A 15,978-nucleotide genomic window follows, 5' to 3' on the forward strand; every position below is an offset into this window, starting at 1 on the left:
GGGCTGAGCTGGCCACACACACAAAATAAATGAATGAATGAATAAATAAATAAATAAATCTTAAAAAAAAAAAAAAAAGACCTCACTTCAAAAAGAACAAATAACAGCAAACTGGTATGGCTTCCCTTCATAACATTATTTGTATAGACACTGTCTTTCCAATATGTTAGTTAGGTTTACCTGTAATATGAATTTTCTAAAATACAATGCAGTTAATTAACTTGATGAAGACTTTCTTTATACTTTTTCATATAATTTCATTCCTAAGGTCATTTTCTTAAGTACAATGAAATGTCATTTCTTGATAAATTTACAGCACACAAGTAAGGCAGTGAAACATTTCTAATAGCTAATGAGACTAACTTCTAGAATGATTTCTGACACAGGATTCCTCCTTGGTCAGTCAATGAAATAAAGCTCAACTGCTTTGGAAGGTTCCTGAGACTCACTGCACTCACAGGCTCCCTCTTCTCCATGAGTGCAGATAGGAGAGTGCTTGCCTGCTGAAATCTCCCCTTCATAACTTCACATACAAAACCTTAACTGACAGTCTGACATACAATGGGATGTGACCATTATGACAAGATTTACCATACTGCATTTCCTAAAGCAAATGTGTGCATCTCTTAGGTTGACTTGTGTCCTCCTAGGGCCTTGGTCCTGTGTGAGTTCTCTGGTGGTTAATAAGCTGTGACTTCTGGGAGAAAGCTCTCCCACACTCATTGCATTGATAAGGTTTCTCTCCTGTGTGAATCCGCTGATGATTCACAAGTTGTGACTTCTGAGAAAAGGCTTTCCTACACTCATTGCAGCTATAAGGCCTCTCACCTGTGTGTGTCCTCTGATGTGGAATGAGGTGTGACTTCCGAGAGAAGGCTTTGCCACATTCCCTGCATTTGAAGGGTTTCTCTCCCGTGTGTATTCTTCGATGATTAATAAGACTTGATTTCTCTCTGAAGGTTTTTTTACACTCACTGCATTCATAAGGTTTTTCTCCAGTATGAGTTCTCTGATGTCTAATTAGCTCCGACTTCTCAAAGAAGGCTTTTCTACAAAGACTACATTCATAGGGTTTCTCTCCAGTGTGAATTCTTTGGTGAGTGTTTAACTGTGACTTCTGGGAAAAGGCTTTGTCACAGTCCCTACATCCGTAAGGTTTTTCTCCTGTGTGAGTCCTCTGATGAGTTGCAAGACTTGACTTCTCACCAAAGGCCTTCCCACATTCAGTGCATTCATAGGGTTTCTCACCTGTGTGTGTCCTCTGATGTGATATGAGATGTGACTTCTGACAAAAGGCTTTTCCACATTCACTGCACATGTAGGGCTTTTCTCCTGTATGAATCCTCAGATGATTAGTGAGGCTTAACTTTTCACTGAAAGCTTTCCCACATTCACTGCACTCATAGGGTTTCTCCCCTGTGTGAGTTCTCTGATGTCTAACAAGCTGGGACTTTCTGCTGAAGGCCTTTCCACATTTACTGCACACAAAGGGCTTCTCTCCTGTGTGTGTCATCTGATGCGATATGAGATGTGACTTCTGGGAGAAGGCCTTTCCACACTGCAGACATCCATGAGGCTTTTCTCCCGTGTGGGTTCTCTGATGATTGATGAGGCTTGACCTCTCTCTGAAAGCTTTCCCACATTCCCTGCATTCATATGGTTTCTCTCCAGTGTGAATTGTCTGATGTCTAATGAGTTCTGATTTCTCAAAGAAGGCTTTTCTGCAATCACTACACCCATAGGGCTTTGTTCCTGTGTGAGTCCTATGATGTGTTACAAGCTGTGACTTCCTGCTAAAAGCCCTACCACATTCCCTGCACCCAAATGGTTTTTCTCCTGTATGAATTCTCTGATGATTAATGAGATTTGACTTTTCACTGAAGGCCCTCCCGCACTCAGTGCATCCATAGGGCTTCTCTCCGGTGTGTGTCCTCCAATGTGATATGAGATGTGACTTCCGGGAAAAGGCTTTGCCACACTTACCACACTCATAGGGCTTCTCTCCTGTGTGTGTCCTCTGATGGGATGTGAGCTGTGACTTTTGAGAGAAGGCTTTTCCACACTGGCCACAGTCAAAAGGTTTCTCTCCAGTATGAGTTCTATGGTGCGTGATGAACTGTGACTTCTGGGGAAAGGTTTTCCCACATTTACCACAGCCATAAGCGATTTCTCTGATGTGTCTGCTCTGATGTTTAATGAGGCTGGATTTCTTGCTGAAGCGCTTTCTACATTCACTGCATTCATAGAGTTTTTCCCCTAGACGAGTCCTGTGATAAATGACAATCTGGGACTTTTTATAGTTAATACTATCACACTTATCACACTGATAGTATTTTAACCAAGTATCAACTTCCTGAGGCTTGGTATTAAGAAATAATTGATCAAATACATTAAAGCCATCTGAGTCTCTTCTTTCACAGTTTGCTTCTGGGATTAGCAAATCTAAATTATGTTCCATAATCAATCCATCTAAGTCATCTTCATTGTTTGACTTACTTAAAGGAACAAAATCCATGCTGACAGAGAAATTTTTTCCAAACACATCCCACTCATGACATCTTCTCAAACTTCTAGGTTGGTCTTGGTTGTTCTGTTGCCACGTTATAGGATCATGTACTTGCCAGACTTCTAGAATGGAAACAGAAAACTGTTTGGCTGTGGTTCATGGAAAACACCTCAAATGCTATACAGAGGATCTAACTGCTTGTTAGGGATTAGCTTCTAAGCATCAAATAAAACAAGTAGAATGCCTATCTTCCACATATTGAAAACAAGCAGGAAGCTCGATGTGGATAAAATATCTCTGGATGTTAACAGACAAAAGCTTATCAAAGAATACCAAAAAACCACATAATTAGCAATGAGGAGTACCACATGGAGGCAAAAGTAAGCCCTGGTCCAAGGCTCTAGAACATGCAAATCTAGCATTAATTGCATTCACACACTCCAGGCAGCACAACTACTGCACAAAAGAGCAAGAAACTTACATGTCAGTGGAGAAGACTGAAAATAGAGTATTTGTTAAAAACAATAATAATAATGAATAACAAAGCTGATATCACAGTAAGGACTAGGAAGAAAATGAACAGACTAGATACAGTAATAGGCTAAAACTACTTCAAGTTTAAAGAATAAGAAATATTTGCATAGTTTTTCCATTCTTAGGTTTATGAAAGTTTCGTTTCAATTGCACTAAATCTCCCACATTAACTTCATACAGCATTGGGGCTGGGGAGATGGCTCAGTAGAATAAGCACTTCCCAGGCAAGTGCAAGGGTCTAAACTCAATCCCCAGTTCCACCACAAAAAAAAAAAAATTCATACAGCACTTATCAAAACATATCTTCTTTCATGATAACTGTTCAGGCACAGATCTTTTAAATAGAGGTGAACACTCACTAGAAGGACCCAAGACACATGGTCCAATGGGGAGAAGTAGATATGGTCAGTTCTCATCAGGTCTACTTCCATCGATCTCACAACATAACCACTTCTTTTCATATTATAAGTGTTCTTCAAAAGCTCCACTTCCTAATAAAAACTTCTACTTGGAATATTTTCTGTTGTCATACCTAGAAGTCTGAAAGATAACTAGTAATGTGAGCACTTTTGCAGACTTCAATATCCATGGAGGCAATATATTTCTGGGAAATGCTTAACTCATTGAGCCATAAATGCCTCTATGACAGAACAATCAGCCAGACTTGATGGTGATCTGATGTGGACAGAACAAGAAAAGAATCAAAAGTAATAGCAAGGTATGGGACTGAACAATTCAATGGATTATGGTGTTTATTACTGAGCTGGGCAAGAAAGAAGTCTGGAAGTTAAATTGAGACTCCACTGCAGATGCATCAGTCTTGGGAAATATGTGAAGACTCTGAAGTTAAAAATATATATATATACCAAGAAAAAAAAATGTGGGAACAGGTGGGTGGAATGGCACATGCCGATGATCTTAGCTACTGAGGAAGCTAAGGAAAGAGAACCACATCTTCAAGGTCACCTTGGTAAATTTAGTGAAGTCCTGTCTCAAAATTTAAAGAAAAAATGTGTTATGTATAGCAGTTGGGGATGTAGCTCAGAAGTACAATGCCCATGAGTTCAATTCCTAGTACTGTGAAAGACACAAAAAGAATGAGACAGAGAGACAGACAAAAGAAGGAAGAGAGAAAGAAGAAAGGGAAAGAGCAAAAGAAAGGAAAATAAGAAGGAGAAAGCAAGACGGAACTGCCTTGTACTTGCCATCTTTATTCTATCCCAACATATGTCTTCATTACGATCTTTAATTCTCTTTTTGCTATAGTCTAATCTATCATATTATCTAAATTATCTTTCATTTTTGCTTTTGCAATACTTCAGATTGAACCTAGGTTCTTTACATTGAGCTACATCCTTAGCATCTTTACTTCAGTACACATGCTTACTAAGCTGCCAAATTCCCACGCTGGGCTCCAACTACCAATCCTCCTGCTTCGTGTTCCCAGAATGTTGAATCACACACATAGCGCACCATACCCAACCTAGAGAGATACCTTTCTAATTAATTTACTGGCTTCCATTAAATTTTCTGCTCTGCAATCAGAACTTTTAAAAATTCAAACCAGAAATCTTGCTTCTATTTAAACTACTTGAAGTAATTTTAACCATTTCTCAAGCCTACAAGTGTAGAGAAACTGATTCCCAGCCTACCTTTCTTGGGGTCTCCAGCACTTAGGATCCCAATCACATGGGCTACCTATCTTTCAGTCAAATTTCCTTAAAGTCACTGCCTATTCTCATTTTCCTCATCCATAGCTTTCACTTCTTATGGAGATGTTGTCCATCAGTTTTTCACACTGCTTGCTCATTTCATATTCATTATGCCTTTTTTTTTTTTTTTTTTGGTTTTGTTGATACAGTATATTGGCATGTTATATAAGCTGCTCTTGAACTTACTACATAGCCCAGACTGGCCTCAAATTCACAGCAATCTTCCTGCCTCAGTCTCCTGAGTGCTAGGATTACAGATGTGTCCCATCATATCCAGTTCATTCTTTACATCTACAATTGGCTTCTCTTCCACATTATTTTTTTATAGACTAAATGTGTATATCCCTTCAAAATTCCCATGTTCAATCCTTAATTTCCAGTGCGTCTGCATTGGGAAATAGGGCTCCTAAGGAAGTAACTAAGGTTACATCAGTGGGCAAGGAAGAGAGCCTGATCTGAGAGTCTACGCAGAAGAGACCCAGGAGTGTACTCTCTCCCCACAAACACTCAGAGATGAGGCCACATGAGCACCAGCAAGCAAGCAGCTGTCCACAAACCAGAAAACTGATTGTTCCATTTCCTGACCTCCAGAACTATAAAAAGTAAATTTGTTTAAGGCATTCTGTAGTCTTTTGTTTTGGCAGCCTGAGCAGACTATTATTCTCTATTATATCATACAATTTATTTTTGTCATAGTACTTATCAGGGTTTGGCTATTTTCTTGGTCACAGGCTAACCTGTTCATTTTTTTATCCTCTAACTAGAAAGCAGGCACTATAGGGTACGAGTCTATCTCTCTCGTGCCCCCATTGTACCCAGCACAAGCCTAGAAAACAGAAAATATCAGTACACATTCAATGCAGAGTCAGCAGCAGCTGCCACAAGAGAAAAGTTGCCCACATTACCCTCAGATAGTGTCTGGGAACTGGGGATCTGGCACTGCTCCTATGAGTTAAGAATGTACACAAACTTACAACCTCCTTCTAGGGGTTGATGGTGGGTAAGAGGCAGTGGACCTACCCAGCCCATGCAGGCAGCAAGTTGCTGATGGGCTCCCCTGGGAAGACACTCAGACAGGTATCACTATGCCCTGCACAAAGAGGTTGCTACATTGTTTCTTCTAGATATTCTGGGTTTCTCCTAAGACTCAGATGAGTAACCTCACTGGAACATGGAAATAAATCCCAGAAAGGGCCGGCAAGATAGCTTAGCAGAATAAGCACCTGCTTAGGCAACTGCAAGGATCGGGGTTTGATCCCGGCACCACATATCATGCTGGCCCTGCCCAGAGCACACTGAGCTGGCCATTGAGAACAGATGTGGTGCCACACGCCTATAATCCCAGTACTGGGGAGGCTGAAAGCAAGAGAATCACTATGAGTTCAAGTTGTGTAGTGAGATCCCATACCAAATACATTTAAAAATAAATAAATAAATAAATAAATAAATAAAACCCAGCTACAACATTTACATGCTGAGTCCAGGAACTCTTCTTGTGACTCTTCTGCACATGGGGGTGATCTTGGAGACCTAACACATAATCCCAATTTGTATAACTAACTGGGATTTGCAACTTCCTTGCAATGAAAGATGAATGCTCAAAAAGTTTAAAAGCTTAAAACTACAAGCATATCATTCAATTCAATTAGCTTTTGGTTTCAGATCTAAGTAACCAAAATCTGGGAAAAAAAAAAAAAAAAAACAACAGGAAATGTGATTCACGTCTTGGCTACAAAAAGCGCTGCTGAGAAGGACCGGCCAGATAGCTCAGCAGATTAAAGCATTGCTTAGGCAACACAGAGACCAGGGTTCGATCCCTACCCTGCCGTGCCAGCCCCACCAAGACACGCTAAGATGGCAAATGAGACTGGGCATGGTGGCACATGCCTGTAATCCCAGTGCTTGGGAGGCTGAAAACGAAAGGATCACTATGAGTCCAATCTGTGTAATGAGACCCTATAGACCCCGTACTAAATACATTAAAAAAAAAAAATTTAAAAAAGTGCTGCTGAGAAAAACTGCAAGAACAAGTACTATGTGTTCCATAAATCAAGCACAGATGTGAAATAGCTTCTGCATCTATATGTACAAATAAAGCTCAGGGACCAACCAATTAAAAACATGGGAAGCAATGTAACTAAGTCCTGAATGGGACTTAAGAAAAAGTGAGCAAATAATTAGGCTAGAGTATTTAAGGGACATATCATGAATAAGCAGAATAAATACTCAATTCCTACAGACAGGATGAGGACTTTACACATCTCATAGAGTGGAATCAGTTCAGGTGCAGACAATAAATGTTAAATATCTGAAAACAATGAGAAAGCTTTAAACCCAGGCACCTGTGTGTTTCTCACCTTTAGTGGGCTGCATGCAGGAATACCACACATCCTGGGGATTTGCCATATCCCAAAGAAGGATGGGAGGTGGGAGTAAAATAGGGTGACTCAGGGTGCAAATGTCTTCTCACAGTGCTTTAGAGACATCTCAGCAGCACTGATTGTTCATGGCGATTGTTCATGGCCTACAGCAATGCAACCTGTCACCAGCATTGCCACCCCCATCTCTAGTACCAATTTTCCCAATGTACTTGTAGAGATGGTATCCCAGGAAGTTCATGCACTCAGAGACATGTCCAGGAGCTGTTTCTGAGGGAAGGGGGAGTAAAACAGTATAAGGAGCTTTGAGAGATCAGTCTATATTGGATAACTTAGAAAAATCAAATATTGTACAAATTGCTGAAGATAACTTATAAAAGATTAGAATCTAGATCCATCTAACAAGTTCTGAGGAATTTGAGGAAGGAGAAACAATGGGCACAGTTCTTTGAAATGTTTTTGGGGTGGGGACCTTCAACTCATCATGCAGCCCAGGCTGGCCTCAAACTTACAGCAATCCTCTTGCCTCAGCCTCCTGAGTGCTGGTATTATTTCTGGAGGCTACCACATTCAGAAATAATACCAGGAACACATTACTGTTACACTCCACTGTATCTAAAACTATGGAAAAACACAGCAGAACCTAGGTTAAAAGGAATGATATCTGAGGAGAAATGATGATTTCATTTTATTATAGTGAGGATGAACAGAGAGATTTTTGCAGGGTACTCCTAAATTGAAGAAAAACTAAAATGTTGGCATTCACAAACAGGGGAGTCTTTGACCCAGGGGAAAATCAAACAGGAAGTACAGATCTTTAATTCAAGAAACTAGAAAAGTTAACAGGTCTTTGATGAGAAAGAAATGCTTCATTTTAAATTGCACATAAGACACAACTAAAATTGATTTACCTGAGTAGCTGATATCAACTGCTCAGAATAAGCACAGTGGTTTAGAGATTCTAAAGAGTTCCTGAGTCATATTTCAAAGACATCATCCACACCACTGCCCACCTGAGACCAGGCCTCTCATGCTCCATCAGCCTGGTTCTTCCAGACTTACCTGCATGCTGAACTTCATCTCCGGCCCAGGGTTCTTCGCCTTGCTCCAACTTGAAGATGACATCTGGTTTCATGACTGTATATCCTGTTTAGGGGAAAATCACAAATCACAAATCACAAATCAGGGTGTGGACCTGAATGCATAGGTTTAGGGTCTCTAGAGGAGCTCGGGACCTCACTGTTGCTGAGGACAGTCATGGTACTTGTTGTAGAAGCTCTGGTTCTTACCTTGAGCACTGCTTCCTGGCTCCAGTTCAGACCCCTCAGCCTGCTAGCACAGATCCTTCTGATCCTTCACATGGAACAGTGAGGTCCTGAGCTCCTCTACTGATGAGGAAAGCTGAGTTCCCATCAGGAAAGCCAACACAGCAAGCTTCACAAGGTTGAGCAGTGCACCATTTTCCCCTCTGGAGCCAGAATGCAATGCTCAGGATGAGGACCAGAGCTACCCCAAAATGAACCATACATTCTCTGCAACAATGAGGCCCTGAGCTCCTCCAACAAAAACAGCCAAGTGCATCAGGAAAGCCAGCATGACAAGGTCCTTAACAAAATAGCCCAAGAGAACCAGCAGATTCCAACAGCTCCAACAGCTTCTCCAAACAGTGTCCCTAACCGCCTCAGCCAGCTCCCAACAACCTCCGCTTCGTACGCTGCCAGCAACAACCCTCACGTTGGCCTCCCACACCTAGCACCACATTAGTGCAATTCAGCTGTTGTAACAAGTTGACCATCAGTTAACAATCCACTACACCTATCATCAGAACTGTTCCAAAGACTATGTAGGCTTATAGTACAACATGTGTTGTACCACAATTCATGTGCAATAAATGCCACCACAACAACTACTATCACATAGATTCAGAGAATGCCAACAACCTAAAGTTTCATTACTGAAGAGAGCTAAATTCTTTCTGTGAGTGTGGAACTGGAGAATGAATCCAAGTCTTCAAGCACAACATGCTGGTGTTCAATCACTGAGCTGTCTCCCACAACCTTTTTGGTTCTGATTATCATGAAGTCACTCAGGCTGGCCTTGAATTTTCTATTCTCCTCCTTCAGCTTCCCAGGTAGCTGAAATTATAGGTGTGAATCACTGTGCCTGGCTCCAAACATAGAAAGTATTTGAAACAGAAAGTATAAAGAAAAAGAAAAAAAGCTCTCCAAATCTAAGGAACTCTGACCTCCTAAATTTCGATCCAAGTTCATTTAAAATTCTCAGAATCCTACAGCATTAACTCAAACAAAACAAAACAAAACAAAACAAAAACCACTGCATTTGCACACCAAGATATTCATGGGAACCTTTCTTACCCAGCGACACAAGGCTGCTGTAGTTCTCCAACATGACATCCCTGTACAAGTTCTTCTGGTGTGGCTCCAGGAGCTGCCACTCCTTTTGGGTAAAGTCCACAGATAAATCTTCAAATGAGAACGATTCCTGCAAGAACATAGTTCTAATAAATCCAAAGCAGCACTTACAGCATGCTAGGGAAAGAGACCAGAGTTCAGGCCCATGCTCCTCACTACAAGCTACGTAACACCCAGATCCCTGCCTCTGCTCAGTGTCAGGTGATGAAAGGCAACTGTGCATCTTTTTATTTACACAAAACAAGATGGGTGGGTTGTTTTCTGTGAACAACCAGGAAATGAACGAGAGCCTTTACACTGATCTACTTCCCCAGCCCAAGTCAGCAAATCACACAGGCTAGGCTTTAATATGCAATCCTCCTGCCTTAGCCTCCTACAGTGCTTAGATTATAAGTGTGTGGCACCATACCCAGCTATGACTATTATTATGGTGCTGTTTGATTAAACCCAAGACCTCACACATGCTAAACCTGGGATAGGTGAATAAAATCCTAGAACCACCAACAAAGTATTTCCTGACTCTCACATTTGCCATTGGATAATGGCAAAAGAAAGATTAAAAAAAAATTGCACTCAAAAACTGCTTAGTCCTGTAAAGACCACATATTACATAAATCCATTTACATTGCAATGTCTCAAATAAGGCAAATCTATAGCATAAGCACATTAGTAGCTGCCTCAGGCAAAGGGTGAGAAGAGAAACAAACGTCACACAGATTCCTACACAGCAGTGAGCATCTTCTAAAACTGGATTGTGCCAATGGTTATACAATGTAAATTAACATAAAAAACACTAAATTATACATTAAAATGAGTGGATATTATTAAGATTATAATTAATGATGCTGATAAAGATATTACTATGAATAAATTTATGTGAACATTTGACATCTTAGATGAAATATCTATTGTCTTGGAAAACCAATGTGCCCAAAGTGATATAAAAAACAAAATACTGAGCTAGGTGTGTTGGCACGTGCCTATAATCCCAACACTCAAGAGGCTAAGGCAGTAGGATCACCCAAAGTTCATGGCCAGCCTGGGATACATAGTGAGATTGAGGCCACCCTCTATCAAAAAAAGAAAGAATGGATACTGTAACTGTTAAAGAATTGACCCTACAATTTAAAAACTTCCTCCAAAAAAATTCAAGTTCTACATGTCTTCAGTAAAAAATTTTCCAAGCATTTAGAAGATAAATAAAATGATCATACACAAATTCTTTTTTCACTATGTGGTTCAGGCTGGCCTTGAACTCACTTTGTGGCACAGGCAGGCACGAAACTCACAATGATCCTCCTGCCTCAGCCTCCTGAGTGCTGGGATTACAGGTATACGCCACCACACCCAGCTCATAAATACTTTTAGAAAAATAAAGAGTACAAATGTCTCAATCATTTTATAAGACAAGCAGAACCCTGATCCCAAATCTGATGAGGACATAAGAAAGGAACTTTCAGGCAAATAACAAAGAATTAAAATGTCTAGCCATGCATGGTGGTGCACACCTATGATACCAGCACTCAGGAGACTGAGACAAGAAGATCACCTCAGTCCATGTGAAGCCAACGAGTTCAAAGTCAGCCTGGGATACATAGCAAGACCTTGTCTCAAAAAAAAAAAAAAAAAAAGTTAACAAAAATATCAACTGCCAAGCACAGTATTTAGCACCCAAAAGTCCCAGCTAGTCATTTCAGACCAAGCAACTGAGACCAACCTGTGAAAAATAGTAAGATACTGTCTCAAAAATAAAACAAATTAGCAAAATGATCCTGACCATGTGAAAAACATACCACATGGCCTACGGAAATGGGTCTTTTTGTGAGGCTAAATGCAATATTCAAAAGTCAACATAAGCTGGGGGTGGTCACACAGACCTATACAGAGGCTGAGGCAGGAGGATCCTCGTGAACTCAAGGCCAGCCTGGCTACATAAGCAAGTTCAAGGCCAGCCTACACTACACAGAAAGGCCTTATCTAAAAACAAAACAAAACAAAACTGAAATTCAAAACAATGAATCACATAATATAATAAAGAAGCAAAATGTGGTTATCATTTTTTTTTTTTTCAGACAAGATCTTGCTACATAGATCAGGCTGGCCTTGAACTCTGTGTAGCCCAAACTGACCTCAAACTCACAGCAATCCTCCTTCCTCAGCCTCCTCAGTACTGGGATTACAGATATGAGCCCACCACATTAGGCCCACCACACTGGGCCTAATCATTTCAAGAGATGCAGAAAAGATAGGTGGTAAAACACTACCAACAGACTATCTGTCAGAAGGAACATAATCTGCTAATCCTAACCCATAAAAGAGTGCCACCCGGAAGGGTGCAATGCTGATGCTGCCTGAGGCTAGAGGAGTAGAATCTATTGGACTGTTTGGTAGAGACTGATATGTCTATCTCCACACTGCCCAACACGGTAATCCTAGCTGGACATGTCAAAAGCAGCTAGAAAATGACTTTTAAATCTAATTTGAGTAACTTAAATTTCAAGTGCACCTGTAGCTAATAGTACAATCCTATTGCTGTGGGGTAAAAAATGTGTCTGGTATTGTCCTGGGTTCTAGGGACCCCAATGGCAGAAGTACCATCCTATTCACAGTGACCCTTCTGGGTTGATAATAATAAGGTGATGTTGACTGGACAGGTGTAAGAGGAAGATGATCCATGTGATGAGAGGGCTAGGGCTTTGAGCCAGCTAGTATTGGCCCAATTTCAGTAAGGAGAAGGCCTGGAGACTAAGATCAGTCACACAGGTTAATCAACCATGCCTACCCACTAAAGTCTAATAATGATCCTGACACCAGCCTCTTAGGTGGTAAAGACATCACTATGTCCCAGGAATGTGATGTATCCTTTTCCAGGGTAACAAGCTATAAAAGCTACACATTTAGGACCCTCCCACACTTCCGATCCATCTCTTCATCTGACTTGTCCTATTTGTAGCCCATATAATAAAGCAACTGTAAGTATAGTGTTATCCTGGCTTACCTACTCCTAGTAAATTATCTAACTGGAGGTAATCACAACATCCCCCTGAATTTCTAGCTAGTTAGTCCAAAGTGCAGATGTCCTAGAAAACCCTGAATCTACCTCACAACTGAAATATGAGGCAGTTCTGTCAGGGTCTGACCTGAAATAGTGGCCAGCAGCGCACCTGAGCTGCCATGTTGCCCAGTTACCTTGGACACAGCAGGTGAGCAAGTCAAGAAGCTCCCTAACTCTTCCTTTACTCCACACTGCCCTGGAGGTCCTGGCTAGTACCCAAAACACAAGAAGAGAGTGTCAATAGTTAAAGGAAATGTAAAACTGTTCAAATGGTATGACTATATATGGAAAAAAAAATCAAACAGACCCAGGAAACTACTAGTGAAGTGATGGTACTCTCCCTCAGTGTCACCTAGACAGTGTACAGGAAGTCTCCTGCAAAGGTACCGTGCACTAACAGACTGCACCACTGGAATTCCTGGGTCACGTCCTAAGGGTGAGCTGGGACACATAATCTTCAACCTTACTTACGAATTCCTCATACTAGTTTTTAATTTTTTTTTAGACAGATTTCACAATGCAGTTCAGGCTGGACTCAAACTTTCAGTGACTCTCCTGCCTCAGCTTCTTGCACACAATGTTTCTCTTGTAAATCTAATCTATGATATCATTTATTGAGACTTCACTCAAGGAGAAAAAAAAATGAGTACTTATTGCTCAAGAAATACTAATTTTCTATGAGCAGCTTGCTTCTTCCTTTGAATTGTGCAACTTATTCATATTTCTTTCAAAAATGAAGAACAAAGTTTGCAGCTAACATAATAATCATGCAGGATACCATGATTTACATGTAGTATTCAAACTTTAAGAACTTTCCAAGGTTCTATAATTAACGTATCATTCTTCCAAATTAACACCAATCCCAACCTTTTGTTCTGACACTGTTTTCCCAATTTCTTAATCATTCAAACTTTTTTCACTGGAGCATTTATTTATCTCTACTAATCCCCTGGAAAAATAATGAGGATGAACAATCAACTTACTTGTAATGTGGTCATTTTCTGTTGCCTGCACAAGATGACTAGCAAATGTGAGACGTGTTGTGTTCTAGGTCTCTTCTGCTTCTCCCCCAAAGGTGTGGGGTGGTCTTAGCTGGGTCTTCTCCACTGTGAATGAATTTTTGGTCCCAGGAAGCCTGTTCTCATCTCACAGAAGCAGGCTTACTTTTAAGAATCCAGATCTGTGGGTATAAGATAGATACCTTAAACTGATATGTTCACATCACACCTCAATCCTTTTCCTCCCTTGCCAGGAACCTAGGAATTTATGATCATCTAAAAGCATGGAATGCTTACTAGATGATTAAAATTGGCCTCTCAGGAACAGAAGCAAGATGCACTACAATACAATCCAAGTCCCTGTCTCTGCAAACACAGACAGTATTATCACAAATATTTCTATAATTTATTCCATATTTACAGTGGGCTGTATTCTGTACTTAACAGGTGTTATAAAGAAAAGGACAAGTTCATTTCAAATCAATTAAATTTTTCAAAGTTTATGTGATTTAAAACATTTGAATTTCAGTCATCTTTTTTTCTTTACTGGCTATGTAATTTTTTTTTCATTCAAACTTAGCTTCAGATTGAACAGAAAACAATACATGACACACAGGCTCTTCATACCATTCTATACCCTTACCCCTCCCCTCACCCCCATCCCAACTGCCCCATCCCAGCTTTGAGTCTTGTTAAATTGCCCAGACTGAGCTCAACTTGTCATCTACCTCCTTCAGCCTCCTACAGTACAGGAATTACAGGCATACACTACTGTACCTAGCTTTGGATATGTGGTTTGTGGCAAAAACAAATAAATTTCACTTTTCTGAGTCTAAGTTTCCTATTAAAATCTTTTACCTCCTATTTTTCTCTGCCAACATTATTAATTTCTAAAATAAATGAATTTCTATCTTACATATGATTATACTTGGTCAGTTCTTATAATTCTGTGGATATGTGGATTATATGCTTAAGGCTATATGACTATAGGATTTTTTCCCCCAAATTTAGGACAGGTGCACAGGGTATAGAGGATCCACTACATAGACTGGACTCATAGTGACTCTCCTGTTTTCAGCCTCCCAAGTGCTAGGAGTTCGGGCACTCGCCACCACACCCAGTCTCACTTGCCAACTCAGCGCACCCCAGGGAGGGGCCAGCACAGCAGGCCCAGGCATCAAAGACTTGACCCCTGCATCTGCCTAAGCAGGTGCTTTAATCCACTGAGCTATCAGGCCCACCCAAAGATTAAAGGACTTTTTTTCTTGGCTAGCTCAGGCTGCCTTACGGGTGGGTGTGGTACAGCTTGTGGAGCTGAGGTCTGAACTGCAATTCCCTGCACCTGAGTCTGACCAAGCTGGGGCTTTAAACTGAGCTAACCCACAAGCCCCAATTTCTTTCATGTTGTGTAATGAAACTCCATATTTCAAATGCGCTCTGCCCTAAAATCTATTTCATCTCAGGTGGAGTTGGCAACATCAGCACCCACTTAGTATCTGTCCCAAGTATCAACCACCATGCAACTACACTTAAAGCTTCAGCTCCATTGTGTTTGTCTCTCAGAAGCAGCTCAGAACACAAATATGTTTTTAATCCAAAGTAGTAACCTATCTTTACCTGAAAATTCAAAATATTCACAATTATTGTAGAATTACACCGTTTATTATTTTTTCCTTTTTTCTTGTCTTCTGAGCCTCTATTTCTTTATTGCTAAGTGGTGATGATAAAGTAGACCTCAGTGTGGGCTCTGGAGGGAAAATGAGACAGGCATAGTAAGGAGACTGGTACCTTGTAAAACATGTAACAGCTAACATATGAGGAACATACCAAGTTCTTTTATCATCACATATAACACAAGTCATCTAACACATAGCCATTTTACAGAGAGAAAACTGAGACTTTGTGATTTAGCATGCCTCTGATTACACAGCTATTAAAATAACTTTCTTTTGCTGCTGTGTGTAAGGTATTTGCTAACAAGACCACTGTATGGGGGCCAGCGAGATGGCTCAGTAGAATATGCACTTGCTTGGCAAGCACAAGGGCCTGAGTTCAATCCCTAGTTCCACCAAAAAAAAAAAAAGGAAAAAGACCACTGTAATGTCATTTGTGTATAAACACACACACCATATAAATTCTAGAATTAGCTCTCATTTTCATGTACACATTCTGTCACTTATTCCACAATAACAACAAAGATCAGCCAGCCTAACCCGTCTATCATCTTCAAGAGCACCACTTAACCAAGTTCTTTACAAGCCTTTTTGGGATCTAAACTTCAGTGCTATCTTAGAAACACACTGCAAGGTTTCTCCCAGTTATATAAATAACATTTTTATAGCCTAAATTACGGTAATATCTGT

The 15,978-nt window shown here is 40.5% G+C and overlaps 1 protein-coding gene across 1 annotated transcript; it reads right to left on the minus strand.

The window, feature by feature from the left end:
* Positions 1 to 79: 79 nt before the first annotated feature.
* Positions 80 to 15,339, minus strand: Znf84 (zinc finger protein 84). The gene is made up of 5 exons (XM_023720566.1): positions 15,233 to 15,339; positions 13,601 to 13,797; positions 9,506 to 9,632; positions 8,193 to 8,276; positions 80 to 2,628 (listed from the first exon to the last, which is right to left on the minus strand). Exons 2-5 carry the CDS (start codon positions 13,613 to 13,615, stop codon positions 647 to 649), a joined length of 2,208 nt encoding a protein of 735 aa, XP_023576334.1. The 5' UTR covers positions 13,616 to 13,797; positions 15,233 to 15,339; the 3' UTR covers positions 80 to 646.
* Between the last annotated feature and the right edge of the window lie 639 nt (positions 15,340 to 15,978).

The sequence above is a fragment of the Octodon degus genome, unplaced genomic scaffold (assembly GCF_000260255.1).
Source record: "Octodon degus isolate 3935 unplaced genomic scaffold, OctDeg1.0 scaffold00076, whole genome shotgun sequence".
Classification (NCBI taxonomy): Eukaryota; Metazoa; Chordata; class Mammalia; order Rodentia; family Octodontidae; genus Octodon; species Octodon degus.

What these genes read in the sequence shown, in the direction of transcription:
- Znf84 (XM_023720566.1), bottom strand. An exon ending in CAGCAGCCTTGTGTCGCTGG is followed by an intron (nt 8,277 to 9,505) that starts GTAAGAAAGGTT and finishes TCCCCTAAACAG; the next exon opens with GATATACAGTCATGAAACCA. An exon ending in AGATGAAGTTCAGCATGCAG is followed by an intron (nt 2,629 to 8,192) that starts GTAAGTCTGGAA and finishes TTTCCATTCTAG; the next exon opens with AAGTCTGGCAAGTACATGAT.